We start from the raw sequence: 26,262 nt of genomic DNA on the forward strand, positions 1-26,262 counted from the left end.
AAGGAATTACTGATGCATATCATGTTTGGTGTGGGTCTTCCGGGCTGTGTGGCCGTGTTCTGGGCCACACAGCCTGGAAGACCCACACCAGCCATAGTATACCGGCCGTGAAAGCCTTTGACAATACGTATCATGTTCATCTATGTGACAGTGGAAGGTAGGGTGGTTCTGCCCATCTAGTCAAAGCTGTTCACGAAGCAAGGAAACTGAAAAGGACGCGAGAATTAATTTCATTAATTAATTAATTTTAATCATGAAACACCTTTTTAAGCAAAGAATTTGAAGAAAAAAGCATTTTAAAAACATTTTGCTAGCAAAAAGGAGTAAAAAGCAAAGTAAGGAAGTATAATTTATTTTTCAAACAGCATTAGCTATATATTCAAAGTTCGCAAAACAGTTATGCACATCAAATTTCTGGAATATTACGCTTTCATATCCTGTAGCCCTGACTGGACAGCCCCAGTCATAGTGTCTGATTTCCTTTTACCGCGCTTCCGGTTTCCCTTTTTCTTAGGTGTTGAAGACTGTAAAGTTTCTTCAGTTTTTCTCTTTTTCTTCAGACAGCTGAGAGGATTAGGCCCAGCAGCCCTTTTCCGCTTCCTTCTTTTGGGTTCCAAAGTTTTCACAAGGCCCTTTTCCTCTTTGAGAAATGCAATGGTCTGTTTATGGTACTCTGGAATAAGCCGATTTGTCTGTATTGCTTGTATTGAGGCCAAAGATTTGGCTGAAGGCTTGTCCAGAACCATTGTATTCTGAATTATAAATAGGAGAGGAATTCCAGGCTTTTTCTTTATTTTAGTTGCCAGATGCTGGTCCTATATTTTTAAAAAAGCAAAACAAAACAACAAAAAGAGCCAGTTACAAAAAGCGAGTGAGTGCAGGCTACAGAGTACACTTCACAAAGGAATAAGAAACTGATTCTCTTCCCTCATCACATGATTTGCTATAACATAATTAAACTCTGTAAAAGTATAGAATTAAACTAATATTGTAAATGTAATAGCTGGAGAGTAGCTATCACTGTATGTAAAAGTAACAAAAGCAGGATTGCAAATTATGTTAATTAAAAAAGTTGGGAAGTGGTGAATTCATTATAGCAAGATTTTTTTCTTGAAATCTGAACAAAATCTAATAGTTGTTCAAAATCATATAGAAGAGAATGAATGAATGAATGAATGAATGAATGAATGAATGAATGAATGAATATCTTTAGTACAGATCACAGATAAAGCATTTTGTTCAAATACGTTCAGGTGAAATAAATTTACCTGTGTAGCTATGAAATAATGGTGTGGATTACCATCCTCAACCATGGACAACAGGCAATCTGAACCACTCACTGGGTTTTTGAAGTGAGAGCAGTTGCGAACTTGAAATCTCTGTGCAATTAGTTTTGCGCCATACAATTCCTTCCCCAAGCATTCCAATTCTTTTAACACACATCTAAAGGAAAATAAGGTAAGAAAAAGAAGCACAAAACCTTATTTTGTATTTTTAACAAGAAGCCCAGTTATATCCGAATTGAACATGGAATTGGTGAGGTGAGACTAAGAACCCAATGTCTATTTAGAATCAAGTCCAACTAAGTTCAATGTGATTAAGCATAAGTAGGAGGATTACAGTCTAATACAGGTAGTCCTCAGCTAACAACCATAATGGGGGCCAGAATCATAAAGTGAAAAGCATCATGACCATACCGACTTATGACAGCAGTTCTGGTTGCAGTCATTAAGTGACTCACCCGCGGTCGTTAAGGGCAATGTCATGTGACTGCGACTTGCAATTTCCTGCAAACTTTCCCATTGACTTTGCTTGTCAGAAACTAGCAGTGAAGGTCGCAAATGGTGATCATGTGATAGTGGGATGCTCCAACTGTCATAACTGCGTGCCGGTTGCCAAGCACTCAAATTGTGATGACATGACCGCAGGATGCTGCAACCGTCATAATTGCGTGCCAGTTGCCAAGTGCCCGAATCACAATCATGTGACCACCAGGATGTCATGACAGCCACAACTTCAAGGATCTGCCATAAATCTCGTTCAACACTGTCAGAACTTAGAAGTTGCTGAATAAGTGGTCACTAAGCAAGGACTACCTGTGTTTCTTATACTTTAAGATGGAATGGAATTTCTTAAAATATAAATGAAGTTAAATATATTCCCAGGAAGTTAAATACATACGCATACACTGAAAGACAGAAATATATCAAGAGATGAAAAGTATGATTTCATCAAGCAACCTGTTTCACCTGTTTTTGGTTTTACTGCTTTTGTTTTATTGTCTGTATATAATGTTTTTATCCTTGGTTTGTGAACCATCTAGTTTGGTTTAAGATGAGTGGCATGTAAATGTTTAAATAAATAAATACTAGATATATCAAGAAATTAATTATTTATTTGAATTTACAAGCTGCCCAAGTCCAATGGACATCAAATAATTGATATGAAATCAGTATGACAGTAACATAGCATAATACTATATACTGGTCACTGGGTGACTTTGGGCCAGTCACCCTTTCAGCCCAACTTATCTCACAGGATTGTTGTTATAAGGACAAAGTGTTTTGCTGTGGGGAAAATGGGAGGAGGGAGTGTTTGTACACCATCTTGAGCTCCTGAATAGTGGGATATAAATCCAATAAATAAATTCAAAATACCACCCACTCCCAGTATGCTCCACAAAGCAGGATGGGACAGTAAGAGATTATTGACCAGCGATCCCCATGTGACAGGGGGGCCAGGTGTCAAAACAGGCAAGGTGGAAGCAGTGCCAGATGGCAAGCCCTTTTGCTTTTGCATCCTGACACTGCTTCTCCCATCTTTTTTCTGTTCTGTTTCCCCATCATAGACACCTTTTTTTTTTTTTTTGTCTGCGCTCAGTCATTGCTGACCCTGCAGTGACTGCTTGAACGAGTCCTTGCAGTTTTCAAGGCAACTGTTTTTCGGAAGTGGTTTGCCAGAGCCTCCTTCCTAGGGCAGAGCCCAGCTGGCGAGCACAGGAGGCGGGGTTTCCATTGCTTCGTGCCCTTTTCGGGCGCGCGCGGTTTTTCACGCTTACCGGCAACTGCTCCCAACTCCTTTTTTGCAAGGCGCCGCCAGCATTTTTCCTCCCACCGGAGTGAGAGTACCCATTTATCTACTCACGTAAGTTTTCGAACTGTTGGGTTGACAGGAACTGGGGAGGAAACAGGAGCTCACCCTGTTTAACGCGAAGGCTGGACTCGAACCGCTGAAGCGTCGACCATTTCTGGCCGGCAACTTTCAGCGTCATTAAGCCGCTGCGCCACCGCGTCCCCTTACTGACATCTATATTCTGCCTACCCTTGAAGATAAGACATCCAGCAAAAGGAGAACATGTCCTCCTTTTCGTCCTCATGTCCTCTGTCTGGCAGGCAAAGCCTTAAAATCAAATATTGTCCGGCTTTTAGAATGACTTGGGTGTTTGTGGGGGGATCATTTTCACAACAGTAGTCATTCAAACATTTGTGTACCATGACCTTGTAAACTGGCTGCTTCTTTCTTTCCTCATCTGTCAACAGACTTCCTAGATTTACGTTATTTAATTTATTCTCTGATTCCAGCAATTGGCTTCAATGCATCTCCTTCAAATCTATGATTACCACAGTCTACGGATCATGATTCGTCATACATTTCTATGCTAAATTTGAATAGCACATTGTCATCAATTGTATATCATGGCTAGCACAGGTTTTTGAAAATAAAGATTTGTTGGTTGGCAAAATATTGTGATAGTCTTTCTGATGCTGGAAAAAGTAATTTCATATACATGTAGGTCTGAACACTCCTCTTCCCATTTTTCACTGTAATTTTTGATGTGGATGCCAAGAAAGTTGAACAGTTAATACATCCTCCTTTCCTCCCATTTCTCCTCTCCAATCCTCCGTGTTCTCCTCTGCTTGTTCAGGAATCTGGTAATCCTAATCAAGACGCAGCTTACCCTTTGGCTGAGGGAGCAGCTGGAGCACATTTGGTCACTGGCTTGGCAATCTGGACCTAGAACTCCCCAGGCCAGAGCCTTCTCTAGACTTAAGCCCTTGAGATCATGTTGGGCTGTTATTCTAACCCCATTAGTCTATTCGGCCGTAATCCAACACAGACTCCCAAAAGTGACTGCTACTGAACCAGGGCATGACCTATGACCCGCGAACCCTCTCCCCGCCCTGCAGGGACTTCTAAGAGTGGCCCGCTTGCCTTTAACCCTTGGCGGGCAACCACTGCCCCGCCCCTGTCGCGTGGATCTCTTCCATCAGCCAATCCCAGGCCACGTTGCTTGGAAGGGCTCGCGCGCCCCTGTCGGTCCCCTCCATCCAGGGAACAGAGCGCACGCGCGTTCCTGCAGCACGCCTCGCGCTCCCGTCAGTTGCTCCACTCAGCCAATCGAGGCGCGATCCCCCAACTGCCCCCCCCCGTCCCTGCCTCACCGCGTCGTACAGAGTTGCGTGGCTCCGGCCAGGTAACCCGGCAACTGCTCGCGGATCTGGATCTTGTTGCGCAGCGCAGCCTGGCAAAAGGTGCCGTCCAGCAGCACCTGGAAAGGTTCCCGGAAGCCAAAATTGTACTTGTAGAAGCCCATGTTCTTCTTGGCGTGCTTCTGCCGGGTGATCTTCATAACAGACGCCGAAGGATAATAAACATACGAAGAGAAAATACTTCACAGAGCGGGCGCCCTGTTCTCCGTTTAACCGGAAGTTTGGTCGGCTTAACGGAAGGAGCGACTACGCTGACGCATGCGCAGTGCGCCTGCCTGAAACACGTGGGGGATAGATCTGGTGACACATAATTAAGAACTAGGCTGCAGAAATCCGGATAGCAGCCGTGGGATTCAGGAAGTTTTAATATGCTCGTAAAAAATCCGCAAGGCATTCTATCTGCAATAAAATAAAATTTAAAAAGTAAAATCCTGCTGTTAATGAAAGCAGAGCACTTTTTATTTTATTATTTTTAGTGGGTGGCATTGTTGATTCTATTGTACATTGTCGTCCAGGCAGTTGGGAGCAGATACCTTATGTAAAACTAGACTATTCATTCGGCTGTGACATTGCAAGGATGGCCGGTTGGATTCATCTCTGAAGAGTAGTGGTAACCCCCTGCTGCAGCAAAAGCAAAGAGTCTTGTGTATTTCAAAAATGAATAAAATAATCATGGCCATGCTAGAAGAGAATTCGGGGACTTGGAATCCCAACATACGAGGAAGGACCAAGTTGGAAGGTTCAAGTCCCTTGAAGCTTTACCTTATTTCAAAACCCTTTTTAAAGCTCTTATGGGTGAAGTGAAGTACCAGAATCGTGTAACCTACACGCTGTAGTCCAAATTGATTGCCATCAAGTGAGTTTCTATTCTTATCGACCACATAGGCAGATTTTCTCGCATCCCGCATTAGTAATATTACCAGTTGTGACGCGCAACCCGGTCCTATCGCATGCTTACTGAGCAATCAGCCACCTTCCGTTGGCACGATTCCTCCTCTCCTGTAGCTTCGAGCGCCGGCTTACTAACGCTAGAGCACCTGCAAGCGGAACCTTGTTTCCGGGGATCGTGTTTCCAGTCCGGTACCCGGAAGATCCGGCACGCCGCACGCTTCCGCCCTCTTTCCTCCCTGCACGGTGTGCTCGCCGCATCTATTCGCCATGGCGTCTCGTAAGGAAGGAACCGGCGCCGGGGGTTCCGCAGTCGGTAGCGGGAAAGCCAAAGGCAAGTCGGGCCCGGGGGACTCCGCGGTGAAGCAAGTGCAGATCGACGGGCTGGTAAGCGAAATGGGGAACCGGGCAGGGATGGGACGCGGGAGGTCGCCGGCTCCCTTGTTTCAGCCATCTGCTTCAGCATCCTGGTGTGAGAGCCTCACTAACTCGGTTAAGAGGCAGCAGCCCTCCTTTGCAGCAGTTCGTGTTCGTTCACAGGGGATGCTACAGTCGGGCTCTTGATTTTGAGTGAGCTGCAGGATTCACCCGCCTCACTAAGCCTAAATGTGGTTTGCTTGTTTGGCCTTGTAGCATACCGTGTGAACCACTGTAGCTTATCAAGCATGGTTGATGACGTAGGGCAGTGTTTCTCAACCCTTGGCGACTTTAAGGTGGGTGGACTTCAACTCCCAGAATTCCCCAGCCATTACTGGCTGGGGAATTCTGGGAGTTGAAGTCCACCCACCTTAAAGTCGCCAAGGGTTGAGAAACACTGACTTAGAGTGTTGTGTGAACTCAGTCAATTATAGGTTACTCAGAAAACTATGATAAAGCATGTGTAGGCATAATGAACTCAGGCAAAAGGTTCATTGGTGTGAACTTGGTTCTTTAAAGTAACTACATCTTGACTACTGTAATGCAAGTTCTTAAAGCCAACATGTCTTTATGTGGGCTTACATGTTGGTTGCAGAGGGCAGCTGGGAAAAGGTACAGCAGTTTTTAAGGAGTTGCACAAGGCACTCCAAAGCATCTTTTTGCCTTTGAGTCTGCAACACTGCACAGCCCGGTGAGTAGCACTGGAGCTTCTGTTGAACTAATCAGATTTTATATATAGTACGCTAATATTAACACTTTGCTGTTTGACAAGTACAGATTTCAGGATTTGGCACATAATTTAATTTAGTACCTTTAAAATGTTTATTTTTTTTTCCTCAAAAACAGAGGTCTAATTTTGTTGAGATGTCGTGAAGTAAAGGCAGCGCATTTATTTTTCCCTAACAGTAGTTGCTGTTAGCTCTCTTACCTTTAACAGAAAGAGAATTAATTGTGGGGAAAATATGTCATTTAGACTGATCACAACAATTAATTTAGATTTGTATCCTGCATTTTCACTAGGAGGTAAAGGTGGTGTATGCAGTACTCCTTACTCCAGTGTTATTGTCAAAACAACAATCCTGTGAGGTAGACTGGCTGAGTTATTTATTTGTTTGTTCAGTTGATAAGGCCACCCACTCACCAGGTGACAATGGTAATTGGTCAAATATAACCCAGTGAGTTTTCATGGCTGATACTGGATATGAACCTAGGTCTTTCCACCTGTAGTCCAGTAACCTAACTAGACTTTAAACACAGATCTGTATATAGGGTTGTGTAGATAAATACATTAATTGGTGCATAAATAATTCAATGCCAAACCAGCAGAATATAACAAGCGATACTGCTGAAAGCCACTTGGGGATTCTATAGGTGACAGAGGGAATAAATAACAATGATATAAATACAGCAAAAGTAAACCATACTGCTAGGATGCTATTTTTTGGTAGCCATGTATAGGATGGTTTGGTGAAAACATAGCTTTTACAAGATTGTGCCCTCTGTTACCCAAGGAAGGTATACTTCTGTCAGGATGCTGTTTTCACTAAGCTGTTCATTGTGTGCTTTTGTTAATAAGACCATTATGGTGTTAACAGGGCTTTTAGGATTAGAAGGACCAGAATTAAATTTCCTGTAACTGAACCCTCTGGGTGACTGCAAGGGTGTCATCAATTATTCTAAACCAGGAATTTTAAATGATGGTTTACTGAACAAGCTTCATGTCTGTGATTACACATTGTGTTAAGCCAAAAGCAAGATGCTGGGTGGTAATTTAGCATAGGTTTGGTTAACTTTTTTTTGAGGGGGGCAGGCTAAACTAAACATCTGGAAGGGAGCAAAGGCTGCTGCTGGTGAAATGATAATGATGCAAAATAAGTGGGGACATAGATGGACGGGTCAGAATTTTCCATTGTTTCTGTGTTGGGAAGCAGGTTTAAGGCTTCTTTTTCCTACATTAAACTTTTTCTAACACTTACACTGCACTTTCATGTTTGCCTGTCTTTAAATTGTAGGAAACCATTGCATTGATTTTCAGTAGTGGTGCTGCTGCAACTTAGCAGCATGATAGAAGGGCCTCTGGACACAAAGAAGAGGTTCAGTAACCATGTATATCTGTAGGATCACAAGTTGCCCGTCTCTCTGTATGCCAACATAGAACAAGGGAGTCTAAACTATACTGATTAGAGTGATGAAGTAATGCTCCCTTGTCAATGATGGCAGCTTTTAGGCTGCCAGGGCATAACAGACAGAATCTTTCAGGCTGTGATCTCTAGACCTTTTTCTATATCATTTTCCCCCTAGCGACTTAAGTACTTTCTAGAGTCACCCAGCTATCATTGTGCAAAAAAAAAAAAAAAAAAAATTACTGAGAACAGATTTTAAATCACATCAGTGACGGCTGGATTGTGTTGTGAAGATGCTATGGTCATTAGTGTTAAAATGGCCATAGTTGGCATACACATTTCTGCAACATTGTAGGCAGTTAAGCAAGCTGTAAAGACCCATTTATTTACATTTGCTTTATATTGGATGAGAATCTTCCTGGATTATTGTATGGGGTATGATTATAGGTTATAATGATTGATTTGATTGTAAAGTTAATCACCCTTTTATTATAGCTCATCATACTTGTGTATTTAACTGTACTTTTGTGATGCATTACTTTAAAAATTGCATTGAATTGCATATATTGGAAGCTGCCAGTAGAGTTTGACTCTAAAAAGCAGCCTATAAATATTTTAGATAAATTACTGCAGCATATTCATGTATCATCGAAACATTGATTTTGTGTTGCATGTGAACTAAATCTTAAGGTGTCTGTTCTTTCTGCCTGTATGCTGATATTTATTTGCTTTAGTTAATAAAAGAAGAATTCCTTGTGCCGTGGGGAATTCACACATCTAGAGGGCATCTAGACTGGGGGATGCTGGTTTAGGAATATATAGGGAAGAGGGTTGAATACAGAAATTAAGAAGACGTTGCTTCATCCTAACATAATATTTTTGCAACTTTTTCAGAATTTAGGTTGAAGTTAGGTTTAAGGAAGAATAGCATAGCTAACGTCTTAACCATATTTTCCAAGTTTTGAAAAATGCCTGTGATGAGAATGGGATATTCACATTTAAGATTCATAAAGTGGATACTTCAGATATAAGTCACTTGCTCTTATTCCCCCTCAGACCAGTAATTTCTGAAGATCAAATATGTGTACAAGATTTATTATTCCCCTGTTCAGGCTCTCTCCTCTAAATTTAAAATGACACTAGAAATTCAGCTAGAATCCATGTGAAAAATGTCTTGTTGAATGATGATAAGGTTAACTGCTACTGCACTTAGCTGTCTTTTTGAAATAGTTACATATGGAGCTGCTGGGAATCAGGAGAGTAATGTTTTAATGGGCAAGTAGCAGTCACTCATGGATACAGAACGTGGCGTTCCAGTAGTATAGCAGAATGCAGCTGCTGGTGGCTGAAATTTTGATTCTTCATTGCTAAGTAGAAATATGTTACTCTCAACTGAAATGTTGTGCATGTCTTCATTAGATGGTAAAGTAGAGGCTTGGTGGTTTGAAGAGATGAGCATGCTATCGCTTGTGTCTCTTGGGTGATATAGCTGCTGTTGCTTGACAGTTATGGATACAAACTAGGAATTTCCAATTATAGCTTAACTCCATGTTCCTCAACCTTGGGAACTTTAAGATGTTTGGACTCCAACTCCCAGAATTCCTTAGCCAGCATGCTGGCTGGGGAATTCTGGGAATTGCAGTCCACACTTCTTAAAGTTCCCAAGATTGAGAAACACTGCTTTTAACTTATCCCTGAATTTGCTGGACCAAATTTCTTCTTTCTAGGTACATATATCACACTAAGCCAGAATAATGTTTTTGGCTTCATGTGTGATTTGTAAACCATATTTTGTGCATTCCTTGAAGTCTAAACTTTAATTGAACTTAATTGATGTTTGTTCAACAAGTCTTAAAAAGAGAGCTTAGCGAAGTGAGTGAACTAATCTTCTCTTGCTTCAACATTCCTATGTAATATGAGCATGATAATAACGGACTACCACATAATTACATATGTATATATTTTATTTATATATAATATTTATCTAAGGGCTTCCTCAATTTGTAAAGCAAGTTCCTATCATTCCTATTTGTTAGTTGGCATAATCACATGGAGACATTCCCAGACCATAATTGTGGAGGGGACAGAACCCCCTGCCTTGTAGGAGAATATTGATGACTAGGAAGGACATTAGTGCGATCTTGAAAGAAGTGTATTTTGTGTCTTTGTTGCTAGCCATTTTTTGCTACACTTGAGCAGAGTATGTTAGAGACATTCCATGCTGGTTTCTTGAATATGGTTCCAGACATGGCTAGTGACATGACATTTATGGGTGCCTCCTGACTAAGACAAATGCTGCATTGGCACCACTTCCTCCTGTAGTTGAGAGAAGCTTTAAAGTAGTGGAATCCTGTGGTTGGGTAGATTTAAATTTCATTTTTTCTCCCAAAGCTTACTTGTAGATAGCATTTAGGACAGACTTCTCTGTTGCATTTTTTAACCTTCCTAGCATCATAGAGTTAGAAAACGCCATTGAAGTCATCAAATCCATCTCTCTGTTAAGTGCAGGAATCTGAATTAAAGCATCCCTGATGAATGGCCCTCCAGCCTCTACCTGAGCGCATTCAGCAAAGGGAAACCCACCACTCCTTTGGGTAACTGGATCCACTGTCAAACTGCTCTTACTGTTAAGAAATATTTCTAATATTACATTGCAATCTGCTTTCCTATAACTTGTATCCATCCAGCTTTTGGAGGTATTATAGGCTGATGCTTGTAACAAACTGTAAAAAGCAGCAAAAAAGCTAATTGGAGATGGGTCAGCTGATTACATATTGAAATATTAGCCTCTCATATTTGCTTGCCATTGTCAACAAGCTCATTTTATTGCAAGTGCATTTCAAGCCTTTTACATTTGCTGGTTAATATCAGAATGTTTAATGGGCTCCTTTTTGCTATGATCCCTTCTGGAAGGACTGCATTAATTATTAAGGAACCTGTGCAGCCCCTGAAAATCTTGATAAGGGGAACCAAGTTAAACCTCTCTCTGCCTCTCTGGCAGTCCTTATCATGATGCTAGGAGACAGACCTATTCAGCTTCCATGCCTGGCTGATGGCTGATAGCAAGGGAGAATTGGCAGTGAAGTGTGGGCTGCAAAGAAAGCCGCTATAGACTTTCTGAAAGCTAAGTGGGTTGCCAAAGTGGGTTGTATGCATTCCTCAGCTTTGTGATAACAAGAGTCTTTGCTGTATATTTCTTTGTTGTCTGCCTGTTAGTTTCAGAAATTAAAATGGATTATTTTCCCTCCAGGTTTATGCAAATATATTGTATCATGGAGAGTCCCTGATCACAGAGAGGGACTTATGGTCATGTTTTGTCCTGAAGTATTCTGATCTGGTAGAGTTGTCTGACAACAACCTATTTGTCATCTTAATTTAAGATGCATGTTTGAGGTTAAAATGGTGGACTGGGTTAATCACATATCCAATCCAGTTCTTAGAGACAGAGAATAGTAAATCAGTACAATAAATATTTGTCAGATATTTTGAACAGTAATACTGAAAAAAGTGCAAATTCTTAATTCTATAATCTGCTGGGTTCAAGGTAACAAAGAGAAAAGCAATAAAAAAAGGTCTCCTAGTTCAACAGGAAGTTCTTAATTTTACTGTTCTGACTCAGCCTTCCACTAAACATGTAGCTCAGAATGATTGGGACTGTAAATGAGAATTATAATTGGTGGAACCAGTTACCTAGAAAGGTAGTAGAGTTTCCATCACTGGATGCCTTCAAACAGAGCCCGAAGATCATCTGTAACATGTTCTTAATCTGAATAACTGCTTGGGGGTAGAGGGTGTTGGGCTTGAGGATTTGATAGCTCCTTCCAGTTCAATGATTCTATGATTGCAGAACTCTCTGGTGCTTTCCATCTAGTGGCATCGGATTGGACAAAGCTGCTGTAACATGTTCATTTTGACGACTGTGTGATAATGATATTGAATCCTCATTTTCCTAATAGCTCAAAGAACTAACTTCCCAGGATACATGCTCCAGAAACTGTCTTCAGCAATTTCTGTGAGGATTAAACTCTTGCAGGATGTACACTCTGACATTTCTCATTTTCTCACCTTAAAGTCAGATAACTTCAGTGCTGCCTACTGAAATCTAGAACTTCATTTGGGTTTAACCATCCATACCTCTTACAATACAGATTGCTGTTCTAACAGGTCAGAGATTATGATAGTGCAGTGTTAAGGTCATTAAACAAAAAAACCCAAAAAACTTTCTTCCTAGGCACCTGGTTTCTGTGACAGATAATAAGATGTCAGTATTGCTGCTTACACAAGATTAATAGCACATGTTGTAGTGGTACAAAGCTCAATACCATAGCTTTGTTTCCTGCAGACTTGGATACTTATAGGAGATGTGTAAAAGTGATTGATGGCAATGCAGCTTGGAGAATGTAAAATTGCCTTACCACTGTCATGTTGCATGCTGTACAGCTTGCAAACAGAGGCTTGGGGCAACACCTCTCCCCCGCCCCCCCCCCACAGAAAAGAAAACCTTTCATGGACGACCAGGAAAAAGGTGCAGTGTCAAGATAATGTTTCTTCTTTCCCACTTCCAACTTCTGAAAGTGATTAGAAAACAAAGTATGCAAACTTAGTGTCTTTTCAAAGGTGCTGACTGCTGTTTGAACAAGATGGTTATGCTTTCATCTCCCAGAGCTCTAAATCTGCCAGAGTTCGCTATCTTGCAGTCTCCTTGTGAGGAGCTGCTGTCTGGAGCACTTGTGGGCGATCTCAAGTCTTCTTGTCCAGAGAGGAATTATCAAAGAGCCGGTCTACTCGCTGGCTCTTCATTCTGCTGTGGTCGTCGCCTTCAGTCCACCATTTCTTCTCTGGAAGTGCCCTGCCAATTTTTTTCAATACAAATATGCAGGGATAAATACATCTAATACCAAAGCAACATTTCTATGATTCTTAAAACATTACCTTGTTTTTAGTACTCGCTAGACAACCCGTGACCCATTGGGTCATTGTTTCAGAGATATTTCCTTACCTAATCAGAGAAACAGAATGGCCAAGGGCAAAAAAAGAGTGGGAGTGAGAGTGACTTGCAACTTGCTGCTGGCTTCCCCATTGATTTTGCTTGTGAGAAGCTAGCAGGGAGCATCAGAAACCTTCCTTCCTTCCTTCCTTCCTTCCTTCCTTCCTTCCTTCCTTCCTTCCTTCCTTCCTTCCTTCCTTCCTTCCTTCCTTCCTTCCTTCCTTCCTTCCTTCCTCCCTTCCTCCCTTCCTCCCTTCCTTCCTCCCTCCCTCCCCTCCCCTCCCCTCCCCTCCCCTCCCCTCCCCTCCCCTCCCCTCCCCTCTCTCTCCTTCCCTTCCTTCATTTCCACATATAATAAAGGCTTGTGCCATTTGTCCTCCCCTCACGACCTCAGGAGAGCCCCGGTGAACCCTCCTCCTCCTCTTCCTCCACAGCTGACCAGCAGAACTGCCTGCCACTTTGCTGGGGGGAGTTAGAACAAATGGAGCTGTGGAACATGAGGAAAACTGCACCCCCACATTCTAGCGTGTCCCCAAGGGCCCCTCCCTCAAGGGAGGAAGAGGGCTCACCCATTGACCACCAGCACCCCCCAGCCAGCCGTACCTCACCAGCAGGCATCCAAGTTGCTCCCTCACCCTTCTCTCAATGCCCACAGCCATTAAGAGATTTCAAGTTTCTGCCTTGTTTCCAAAGCAGCCAATCACTGCTCGCCAGTTGGGCCTCGCCACCAGCCAATTGGGTGCAGGGGACAGAGGGAGGCAAGAAAGAGGTCGGGGATATGCCCATCATGATCACTTGACCTGGACTGACAACAGCGGCAAAGCAGCACAGCAGTGGTGAAGCAGACACAAATTTCCCAAATTTCAATCTATAAGGATAGATTTTAGCATGCTATGATGATACATGGCCAGTCTTGGAAGAATATAATGTTCAATAATTCATAGTTGAGCAAGTTTTTTTTTAAACAGTTGTTGGAAAACTGAGTGCTAAGTGAGCTAGCCCTTGCATCTTAAATGTGGTTGTCCTAACTTAAAGTTTATATTTCAGGTGGTGCTGAAGATCATCAAGCATTATCAGGAAGAAGGCCAAGGCAATGAAGTGGTTCAAGGTGTGCTGCTAGGCTTAGTGGTGGATGACAGACTTGAAATCACCAACTGCTTCCCATTCCCTCAGCATACAGAAGATGATGCTGACTTTGATGAAGGTAATCATTTAAGATAACCTGTGTACAAAAATGGTAAACAGCCTATTGCCCTCGTCAGGTCCAGGTCTCATGGCCAATGGCAAGGAATTGGAGGTGTTGCTCTCCAAACATCTGGAGGGCAAAAGCTGCATCTGCCCTAGTGCATGTCTTGTTTGGACATGTAGCAGCCCCTGTTCAATATCCTGGGCTGTTCTTATGAGAGATGGTGTCGTGGAATACAGGTATGCTTAGGGAGAAGTTAGATCATTGTCTGCGGGTGCATCATTGGTGTGTTCTGTTCTAGTACCTTCTAGTTGCTGGGTATGGAGGGTTAGATGGAATGTGAGGAATGCCTAGTGGGCGCATTGTATTTTAGGGATTTATATCCTGCTCATCAAGGGGAGGGTTCATAAAAATAAATAAATAAATAAATACATGTACAATGCTGTGGATTTCGAACAAAAAGATTAAGGATGATGTTTTCAGGATTAAAATTTCATGTTGAAATGACATCGACGCAGGCACTAAGATAAGCTATCCAAGTGCCTTAGGGAGAACATTCTGCATTTGAAGGGGAGAGGGATTACGAAGTAGGCTCCCTTAGTTATTCACCTTGCAAAATTAACACAGTGGTTCATAGTTCGTCTGTTGGATAATTTTGAATAATTCCTCCCCCAGCCTAGTGTCTATCCTGCCCTGGAATAGTGGAAATTGTAATCTAGCTCATTTAGAGGGAACCAGCTTGCTTTAAAACTTGATAAAGTCTTTGGTTTAAATTCCAGAATAGCTGTGAACTCACAGTAATCTTGAGTAAATCTAAATGTTTGCTGCATCCCATCTGTAATATGGGATAATTATGCTGGAGTGTGAAAGTAAATGTGCTGTACCTATTATTATTAATATCATCATCATCATTTTTGTTAATGGCATATACAGTGGGGCAACAAAGTATTTAGTCAGCCACCAATTGTGCAAGTTCTCCCACTTAAAAAGATGAGAGAGGCCTGTAATTTTCATCATAGGTATACCTCAACTATGAGAGACAAAATGGGGGGAAAAAATCCAGAAAATCACATTGTCTGATTTTTAAAGAATTTATTTGCAAATCATGGTGGAAAATAAGTATTTAGTCAATATCAAAAGTTCATCTCAATACTTTGTTATATCTCCTTTGTTGGCAATGACAGAGGTCAAACGTTTTCTGTAAGTCTTCACAAGGTTTTCACACACTGTTGCTGGTATTTGGGCCCATTCCTCCATGCAGATCTCCTCTAGAGCAGTGATGTTTTGGGGCTGTCGCTGGGCAACACGGACTTTCAACTCCCTCCAAAGGTTTTCCATGGGGTTGAGATCTGGAGACTGGCTAGGCCACTCCAGGATCTTTGTGTGTTTGGAATCATTGTCATGCTGAAAGACCCAGCCACGTTTCGTCTTCAATGCCCTTGCTGATGGAAGGAGGTGTTCACTCAAAATCTCACGATACATAGCCCCATTCATTCTTTCCTTTACACGGATCAGTCGTCCTGGTCCCTTTGCAGAAAAACAGCCCCAAAGCATGATGTTTCCACTCCCATGCTTCACAGTAGGTATGGTGTTCTTTGGATGCAACTCAGCATTCTCTCTCCTCCAAACACGACGAGCTGAGTTTAGACCAAAACATTCTACTTTGGTTTCATCTGACCATATGACATTCTCCCAATCCTCTTCTGGATCATCCAAATGCTCTCTAGCAAACTTCAGACAGGCCCAGACATGTACTGGCTTAAGCAGGGGGACACATCTGGCACTGCAGGATTTGAGTCCCTGGCGCCGTAGTGTGTTACTGATGGTAGCCTTTGTTACTTTGGTCCCAGCTCTCTGCAGGTCGTTCACTAGGTCCCCCCATGTGGTTCTGGAATTTTTGCTCACCATTCTTGTGATCATTTTGATCCCACGGGGTGAGATCTTGCGTGGAGCCCCAGATCAAGGGAGATTATCAGTGGTCTTATATGTCTTCCATTTTCTAATTATTGCTCCCACAGTTGATTTCTTCACACCAAGCTGCTTGCCTATTGCAGATTCAGTCTTCCCAGCCTGGTGCAGGTCTACAATTTTGTTTCTGGTGTCCTTCAACAGCTCTTTGGTCTTGGCCATAGTGGAGTTTGGAGTGTGACTGTTTGAGGTTGTGGACAGGTGTGTTTTATACTGGTAGCAAGGTCAAACAGGTGCCATTACTACAGGTAACGAGTGGAGGACAGAGGAGCCTCTTAAAGAAGTCGTTACAGGTCTGTGAGAGCCAGACATCTTGCTTGTTTGTAGGTGACCAAATACTTATTTTCCACCATGATTTGCAAATAAATTCTTTAAAAATCAGACAATGTGATTTTCTGGATTTTTTTCCCCATTTTGTCTCTCATAGTTGAGGTATACCTATGATGAAAATTACAGGCCTCTCTCATCTTTTTAAGTGGGAGAACTTGCACAATTGGTGGCTGACTAAATACTTTGTTGCCCCACTGTAGTTAAGAGATGAGTTATGGGAAGAGTGCATTTGTTAAGCGATGGTGATAATTTACAAAAATTGTTTGTACTTGTGATAAAGGGGGAAGTTACTTATTTTCTCTTTTTTTAAAAAAAAATCTATTTTTATTTCTCCTTTTTTCCCCTTGCACTTTTTCTTTTTCTTTTTATATTTTTGTAGTTTGTATTAGTTTTTACTTTTCCAATTGTTATCTTAATAAAATTATTTGAAAAAAAATAAAAATGCTTGTGATGTTAGAGGTGTTCTGTCCAGGGATGTGGATGTATATGTACTTTTGTATATGTGTATAGATATGTGTGAGTGATACAACCAGTCCTCAAAGTTGCTCCCACAGTTGATTTCTTCACACCAAGCTGCTTGCCTATTGCAGATTCAGTCTTCCCAGCCTGGTGCAGGTCTACAATTTTGTTTCTGGTGTCCTTCGACAGCTCTTTGGTCTTGGCCATAGTGGAGTTTGGAGTGTGACTGTTTGAGGTTGTGGACAGGTGTCTTTTATACTGATAACAAGGTCAAACAGGTGCCATTACTACAGGTAACGGGTGGAGGACAGAGGATCCTCTTAAAGAAGTAGTTACAGTCTGTGAGAGCCAGACATCTTGCTTGTTTGTAGGTGACCAAATACTTATTTTCCACCATGATTTGCAAATAAATTCTTTAAAAATCAGACAATGTGATTTTCTGGATTTTTTTTCTCATTTTGTCTCTCATAGTTGAGGTATACCTATGATGAAAATTACAGGCCTCTCTCATCTTTTTAAGTGGGAGAACTTGCACAATTGGTGGCTGACTAAATACTTTTTTGCCCCACTGTATCTGTCTAAAAAGGACAAATGGTCTTTTTTGAAATTTTGCTATTTTAGAGAGTTATTTAATGTTGCTTCTGCCTTGTGAAGTGGACAGCTTACCTGAGGACCATGGTTTAATTTCATGCAGCTTTCAGTTCCTTTTCACCCCTTTTCTAGCTGCCCCCCTAAGCAGAAGGTGAGGGGAAAAGAGAAAGAATGAGAAAAGGGGATGTCAGGGAAAGTGGGGGGGGGGGTAGTGAATGGTTATCCCTGCCTGATTAATGCTCTGTTGCTACCATCATTTGCTTCAGTTTCCTCATCACTGGCCTATGACCTCAGAGGAAAAGTTGGGCTCCCCTCCCTGATGTAAACAATTAGCATGTTTTATTTTGGGGTTATATTGCAAAGTATTTTGATATTCTTAATGTCTCAATTGATGTTTAACCTCTGTACCAAGAGTTCTCAAACTGTGGGTCTTGACCACTGCAGGGGATCACAGGCTACTTAGAGGGGACAGTCACAATTTTTAAAATAAGCTTTGCACAGGCATTGTGAGAGATTTCAAAAAATGTGCTCACTTATTAAAACTGTTGTAAAATTTTATAGATGTTTATAGATATATGAGGAGCCCTTCTATATGTAATTTGTTGTTATTGTTCTGTTCTTTACATTTTTAAAATGATTTTTCTATGTTTTCCCTTGTTTTGTTTAATTAAAAGCAGGAAAAGATTAAAAAAGAACTTGCTCTTTGCTTTGCCTGTGAAAGCCTCAGTGGTTGGTTGTGGTACTGCAAAGTGTGATTTTTTAATTTTTTTTTTAAATATAGAGGTTAAAAAGCGCTTTATTTGTTTGTTTCTTGCCCACTTCCAACCCCAATGAAATCCTTAGGGGTCATTTATCTTTTTAGGGTCTCAAAATTGGGCAACTCCTGACCAGCAAATTTCTTGTACAGTTTTACTTCCTCTAAGTTGTGGAAAGGATTTTTCAGGGTTAGGCACAGTGTACTCCTGTTGGCGCTTTTATATGGCAGGTATGCAAAATCCCCATTTCTCAGCATACGTGCCCTTGCAACTTTGGGAAAATTGACATGATACAACACATCCTCCTTTACTGTAACTTCTTCAAGGACCTTTGAAACATCACTATAACTCCCCTTTTACTGAAGGTCCCACGGAAAAGAGATGATGTCTGTACCCATTGCCTCCATTCAGACTCAGATTGTGACCTTACCCACACAGTAGCTAAATTTGCCACCACAGCAGTTAAAACCAGGCAACAGTTAACTTCAAACTCAATCTGATAACTCAAAGTCCTTGGACCGGTTTATTTTTCTTTCCTTTCTCTTCCTTTCTCTCCTCCTCTTATATAACTATAAATTATTATTATAATAAACCACTAAGTAGGTACTAGGTAAGCATCATCAATTATACTCAAAGTATTCTAGGTAGCATTGTATTATTTAAGTGCATACTTTTGTATTTTATTACCACATTTTTATTTATTTAAATGTTTTAATGTATCAATATCTTAATACTTTACTATACGGTCATGCATTAATGTAGCACTGTACTTAACAATTAAACACTTCTTGCAATTCCCACTGCCTTACATACTTTAAGTTCTGATACACCAGCACTTACCAGCTTTTCTTCCTTTTTCTCCTCTCTTTTCTGTAAATTGCACACTTACCTGTATCTCACTCCTCTTTCCCCTTGTAATATAGTTGCTGAATTGTACTGACATCTGGTCATTGACTGTAATAAAGGATTTTGATCTGTTAACTCCTGTTATATACAGATAATTATTGTGATTCTAATTTCACAGCAGTGCCCTGTCCTCGATCTTGATTTTTTTTTTCTCCTAGGTTCTGACAAATTCTGAAATTAGAAATGTTTAAAAAATGGTTTGTACAAATACTGTAAAATGAGGGCTAGTCAGCTTGTTTATCCTGAGAATTAGACCACAAAATTTACAGTCACTTAAAATGTATATCTGCATTTAGGAGGATCTTTGACATCTTAAAAATGAATGCTGTATTCTAGCTTGGATTTATAGGCCTAACTGAAGAGCCATAAGCCTGCTTCCCAATTGCTCAGAATCATATACAAAATGATTTATCTAGGCTTAGCTTTAGATATCTCAGTCATAGTTTGTGAAAATCCCTTTTTTGTGTGTTCCAGATTGTTGTGCATATTTGGTGTGATCTCTCATTCTGTTAATAAATAATTTGGAATAAGTGAAGGTACCTAACGTCTCTAAGGACTTTGCACAAGTAGCTAATGAAATAGTGCACAGGTGTTAAGTTAAAGGTGTGAAAAGGAGAAGAAAAATTGTTGGTAAATTAAAGAATCTTAAAGAGGGATTTGAATGTAATAATGGAGAAAGAACTGGCAAGGCAGGGATTAAAGGTAGGATCTGTTTGGGAAGATGAATTTGGAAGTATTGTAGAGGGTTATCTTATATTTAAGTAGCAGATTATACCAGCAGAAAATGGGTGGCAGTCTGTGCATTACTATAAGTTATGTGGGTGCTATACAGAAGAAGATTGTTGATGGTTAGATGTATGTTTAATCATTATTTACGTACATTAACTTTTATTTAATTGCCTATCAATAGCAGAAAGAAATTCAAGAAAGTTTAAATAAATCTAGATGTTATATTAGCCAATTCCTATTACTGCCTTATCCATACATAAGGTACCTCTTGGCTTATAAGAGGTTGATTGTATAGGTAAGTTTGGAGCCATAAACATTCCACAGCTAGAGAAGTTGGGGGCATCAGAGCCCAGCCTGGATGGATGTTGCCCGTGGATTCTTCTCCTTGTTCATTCATAAGATGGGGAATCTTGTAGGTTGCTTCCTTCTAGAACCTTCTTGAAGGAGCATCCCTCTTCCAAGGATATAACGTTCAGATTGAATTCTTGCAGGCCATCTTTTATCTAATTCATTCTCCCTTGAGACTGACTGTCTTGGAAGCCCAGTCCAGGTCTGAGAATAGCACACATAGAGGAATCCGGTATTTGCTTGTGTCACATTGCTGTCATTTTGGTTCTTGCTATATAGTTCCTTCCTTTGCAGATCTCCCCTTTCAGCTTCTCTCAGCAGTGATATTACTTCAGGCCTGTTGGTTTAGGTGAGAAACCAACTGCTTGCTTAGCTCCTAGTGTCTTACCCTAATGCTACCTTTAGGATATTATAGAAGATGAGTGAAAGGTCTCAGCATGAAACTTAGAAATAGCACATATAGAAGGATGAGTCATGAGACTGGCATATTTTCCGCTTGTGATATTAACTCCTAGGGCTGTTAGCAGCTTTTAGTCTAATTTCATGAGCTTTCTGGTAGTGATCCACGTAGATCTCTGGCAGGAACATTTCTTCCCATCCCTGAAAGACCTGGGCTCAGTGGAGGAGAAGCAAAGAAGAGGAGATAAAGGGATAAAGACCAAGGGAGGAACGTGATGTTGTGTAGGGCACCTTAGTTCTGCTTTGAGAATGTAAAATAGGAAGATACCAGGATTAAGCCTAATTTGAGCTCTACAGAAGAAGATTGAAAGGCCAGTGATTGCTAGAAGAGATCTGTGGCAAGGAAGTTTAATAAACCTCTCAGAATCCTGCCAAATCCTGCTGAGATTTGCGAATCTCTCCTTCCTATCTCTCCCATAGCTCTTCAAAACATCAGCAGTGGTGAACTTGATCGTTTGTGAGTACAAATTCTTTATGGTGCTAATTTGATAATTGAAATTCCATGTGTGTGCTACTCAGGCTACCCTTAAAGAAAGAGCTGTGAAGTTTGAATCTAAATGGAGATTAATCTTTGCAAGGAAAATCCTCTACTGTTTGATAATTTATTTTAGGCACTGTACTGTCAAAACTAATATCTTTGAGAAATGAATCGTCTATTGAAATGAAACATCTAATCATACTCTGGCAATGCAGTCCAGGTCAACAAAGGCAACTTGACATGATTATTGGGGGAATACTTCTAATTTCAACACTTTAGAAAATTCCTAGAAGAAATTCCAGTTTTTCTCTCCTTAAAAAAATCTGTCCTGAGAAATATCCTGTGAGCAATTGGAACTCAGTGGAAAAAAGTTGTTGTTGACACCTTTACTTTCAGATTGTAAAAGTTTAAATAACAGTCCCTATAAGTAATATTTGTATGCTGCTTAAACACAGACTCCTTGCTCAACTGTAACCCAGTATGGCATCCATTTAATGGCAGTATCTACACTGCAATTCTGCAGCATAAATAAGATTTTCAGCAGCAACATGGGTGTGTTAAAATTCTGGTAGCACATGTATTTGAGTAAAAGGAATCCTCCAACTTTTACCAAAAACAATTGAAAATTCTAGCCTTTCCCTTTAATGATATGATAGCCAGATTTCTTGCTACTCTCTGAACTCAGTATTTTTTTTTTCTTTTTTAAAAAAGGGAGAAACTACTTTGTCTGAAAAAGCAATCCAGTCATGATCTCGAATGAGATCATATATTATATTTACTGATCTTCGTGACCATGCCATAGCATCTTATTTCATTTCCCTTCTGGTTTTGCCATATGTCCTTGCTTACATATGTGAGCTTTCATGAATATGTATATTTCCAAGCAGCCTGCATCTGTAGAGATCTATTACCACAGTTTTTGCCATGAAATGGGAAAAACACTTCTAAGAACAAGGGCTCACAGGATGATTTGATTACACATTAAGGGACACCTGACTAGAAAATTCAGTGGGTGCTTCACCGGCAAGTGATGTTCTCTTGCTGCATAGAAGGGAACAAGTCCTTTTGGTCCCACAAAGCAATGTGTCATCCCACAAAAGGGAGAGAAGGAAACTAGCTGTGGAAGTGAAGGCTACATACCAGAATAGAAGAGGGAGCATGCTGGATAGGATTAAAAGAGCAGGCTTAACAGCCAAGCTGATCCCAGGCAATTCTTGGAATTCTGTGATCAAAAAAACAATTTTGAAATGTTTTTGAACTCAAGGACACTTATAAGCTCCAAACAAATGGATAATAACTCTGGATGGATTGATTTTTTATTTATTAGATTTTTTTTTACTCCTTTTATACATTCATAGCTTGACTACTGGAAATGAGAGGGAACTGAGGATAGTTCCAGACAAGTAGATTGAATTAAAGCGAACCTGTTAAGGACACAGTATTTCCAAAAAGTCATTGATGACAAAGCAGAAAGATTCTGAGAGATGCCTCTATGTTGATGTAATCCATTGATCTATTTTAGGATGGGGATACTTCAGGATTGGACTTGGCTTTCTACCAAGGATGATTTGTGAATTATCTGGCTGACATGGTGATTTAATTGTTAGGATCACATTTGAATTTATTCACCATACTCTATCTTTGTGCAGTACTGTACGACAGGATCTTTGAATAAATTACATAAATTGAACACTGGTCAATGAGATATATTTTGACTTTTACTGGTATGAGTCTCCTGCCTAGCCAAAAAATGTTTAAACACACAGTATGCATTAGAGTGATGTGAATAGACCTACATAATATATACATGTGCAAAAGCTATCATGACTATGCTTCTTAGTTACACTTCCTTAAGAATTAAGAGGTGATGATTCATGAGGATATATATGTTCCCCAAACAAACTGTATGACAATGAGAAAAAAGAGTTCTCATAAAATCAAATTTCTGCCATTCCACCATCCTGAGAAAGGGAATGCAATAAGCAGCAGCAAATATCACTGGATATAAATTCCAATTTACAAAATTGATGTCAGAAAGTGGATTGCGATTGCAACACAATCTAGAATTCCCAGCCAAACTGCAATTCTTGGAATTGTAGTTCCAACATAAGGGTTAGATTGATGGAACATAGAACAAAGCATCTCTATTCCAGTCTCTCCACACCCAAATGCCATTTCTTTTGTAAATTCAGCATCATCTTGCATGACGTATCTGAGAATCAGCATAATTGAAGATAGTTCTTGCCTTTAAGTAGCTATACATAGAGTTGCTGAGTCAGATAACTGGTGAAATTTACTCTTAGATTTTGATTTCAGAGATCGATGATGCATTTAGCAGCTCCTGGCATTGAATAATTAGTATCTTGTAAATGCTCTGTGTACTATGTGCTGAATTAGAGATACTTTATTTATGGAGGACGGGCCTCTCAACAGCTACTTAGCCATGATAATGAAGTGAAACTCCCATGATCAAAGGCAATCTATTTTTGAGCATGTAATCTGTCCTAACCTTTGTTCCTGTTTGTAAGTTTGCAGAGGCACCTTGATGCATGCCTGTCCATTCTCTCACATTGTTCTGAAAAGAATCTCAGCACTGTATGAAGTTTCCCAGTATATCTTGTTCAAACTTGCCTCATAGCTCTCAAAAGAAAATGATGTTTAATAGGTTTTGCGGGCAGGCTCTTCTGAACAAGCATACATGCTATGCAGCACTGATTTTGATGCCTTATTGCTGATTCTTTGTGCCTCTTCTTGGGAGTGATTGATGGATCATACTCTCTTCATTTTCACATCTGTTGTCATGTTGCTTAGACAGATGTTGATGATGCTCTGTCATCTGCTTAGCTCTGCATGAGTTGGGAAGAGAAGGACTGGTTGGAGAAGTGACCATAACTAAGTGATAATGCAAATGCCTAACATGACAAAGATCTCATCTATTTAAAAAGGTCAAGTAGCAGCTAATGCAAAGAATTGCAAAGCAAAACAATAATAGGCAAGATGAACAATGATGTTGGAGATTTGAGAACATTTCAGCCCACCTGAGCCAGTTGTGGGGCTGAACTACGCTGGAAATGGGATGAAGTGACTCACCAAAATCAAGACAGCTTGCTCATTAATAGGCAATGCTGGTCTTGTTAAATAAGTTAGTCTAACATGTTATTAGGTAGCATGTAATGTTCCTTTGATTCAGTAATGATAAACCTGAATATAAGAACAAGTGGCAAGATACCAGCTCAGTTCTTTTTCTCCTTCTTTTTCTCCTTCTTCAACTTCTGCAGGTAAAGAATGAAATTGCAGTCGTTAAGGAACAAAGATTCATTTTTCACTGTGCATTTTTTAAAAATGCATATGTTTACCCACTCTGAATTACTTCAAAAAGAATAGACACTACATCTGGAATAAATTCTCATTTAATTCTCTAGTTGTTCCTTTAGGCTGGAAAAGGTTTTAAGTGGACTTATTTTCTCATGTACTTCCATTAGATTTTCTTCTGTGAGTTGGGCTCATCTGCTGTACACCTTTTACTTGATGAGGTACAAAATAAATCTGTTTCAGGTAATTAAGCAAGGCTGTAACAGAATTATAATAAACACCATGACTGGGTACAGTATTATTATTTTTTAAGTGAGGTAGTTATTGAAATACCCATTAGGGGGCATTGTTACCCAGCTTAAAGGCAATTACTCTTCATTTGTGCTGTTAACCAGGAAATAACATGCAGAAGGAAGACTAGGCGATTTTCATTTATTAAGGTTCAGACATTTTTTATGTTATCACATTCAGTAAATAGTATAATAAGCCCATTGTATTAACTTCAAATCTAACAATTTATTGTCAGTCTCTTCAAGCAGATTCCACTAGTTTTAAAGGTAAAGTACAGAAATGAGCTTTATTGACCAGTATGTGTTTCCTCTGATTTCCATATCAAATTCAAGGAGATGTTGTCTTTTCAATGTGATGGAGGCTGTGGCTCAGAACAACAACCCAATTTTTTCCACTAATATTTAGACAAAGGATGAATGATTTAGGCCTGTGCAGATCTAGACAAAGTACAATCTAAATCTGTCTGGAAAATTAATTTGATGATTCAAGTCAGTTTGGAGAATTGGTTCAAAGTTGACATTTCAGTCAATTGACTTTGATTCCCAGTTCAGTTTGGAAAAAACTATTTCTGTGCATATGCGGATGGTTCAGACAGACTTTTTTATTTAGAAAGTCAAGCTGATTTGGAGAATTGGATTAACTCACCTTCAAGCTGTAGTCTTGTAATGTTAGCCCTAGTATGACATCACACAGACTTTTCTGTCCTTACTGCCACTTCCTGATTGCTGATTGATGTCACATTACATATCAGCTTTTATGATGGAGAAGTCGCAGGGCTTCTGTATCATTTAGAAAACCTTGTTTGGATCTTATTAGTGCCCATATCTTTCTTTTTTTAAAAAAAAATTACAAATATTTCAAACGATGCATTATGTCAGGAATCTCTCTTTTCCCTCCTGATGTCTTAGATAGACTACAGTGCCCATGATCTCCTGTCAGCTTTGCTACGTATATAACATTTGGGGGTGAACAGATGGCAATTCTGTCAACTTACTCACTGTGGAAAAACAGAGACAAATTCATGTTATGAGGAGACCTACAGTGACATTACATTTTATTGTGAGATCGTATCTCTGAGATAACTTCAAAGTTGTCTTTTAACATTTAATCCCCACTGTTCTGTACAACATGCTGGCTAATTCTTATTTTTAGACTGTGTTGGAAACATCTTTGAGTTTTCAGTTTTCCCTTTCTTAGACTGTATATATTTTCCAAAGTTGCTTTCCAGATATTGCCAGAATATGTAAAGTGTGTTTAAATTATAGCAGTAAGAATGCGATAATCTCTTCAGAAAATGAAATCTGAAAGTAAGAAATTGTGTCTGCATGGAAAAGAACGCTTACAAACACAGTTTGTTCATATTCTATGGATTGAAAATGCTGCCAGTCAGGGTGACAAGGCCCCAAATTTTGTCCTTTTTTTTCTTTCACCACTGTTTCTAAACTAAATGACAGATTGCTTTTGAGGAGGGTACAAAAGCAATTTGACATGGCATAAAAATTCCATTTTTTTCTTTTAATGCTTTAATGCAAACATCATGGGATG

The 26,262-nt window shown here is 40.1% G+C and overlaps 2 protein-coding genes across 2 annotated transcripts in view; one reads left to right on the top strand and one right to left on the bottom strand.

Moving 5' to 3' along the window:
* Positions 1–336: 336 nt before the first annotated feature.
* On the bottom strand, positions 337–4,741 carry UTP23 (UTP23 small subunit processome component). The gene is made up of 3 exons (XM_007422447.3): positions 4,443–4,741; positions 1,269–1,443; positions 337–815 (listed from the first exon to the last, which is right to left on the bottom strand). The coding sequence occupies exons 1-3, from the start codon at positions 4,628–4,630 to the stop codon at positions 423–425; spliced, it is 756 nt and encodes a 251-aa protein (XP_007422509.1). The 5' UTR covers positions 4,631–4,741; the 3' UTR covers positions 337–422.
* An 860-nt stretch (positions 4,742–5,601) lies between these two features.
* The window catches only part of EIF3H (eukaryotic translation initiation factor 3 subunit H), a 76,362-nt gene continuing 55,701 nt past the window's right edge, over positions 5,602–26,262 (top strand). Inside the window, exons 1-2 of the mRNA XM_007422448.3 lie at positions 5,602–5,765; positions 13,953–14,109. Of these exons, the coding sequence (XP_007422510.1) occupies positions 5,649–5,765; positions 13,953–14,109 (274 nt within the window). The 5' untranslated portion in view covers positions 5,602–5,648. The remainder of the gene's footprint in view (positions 5,766–13,952; positions 14,110–26,262) is intronic.

Source organism: Python bivittatus, unplaced genomic scaffold (genome assembly GCF_059951505.1).
Source record: "Python bivittatus isolate LINGU-HERP-01145 unplaced genomic scaffold, Pbiv_v1 ctg000590_np1212, whole genome shotgun sequence".
In the NCBI taxonomy this organism is placed as follows: domain Eukaryota; kingdom Metazoa; phylum Chordata; class Lepidosauria; order Squamata; family Pythonidae; genus Python; species Python bivittatus.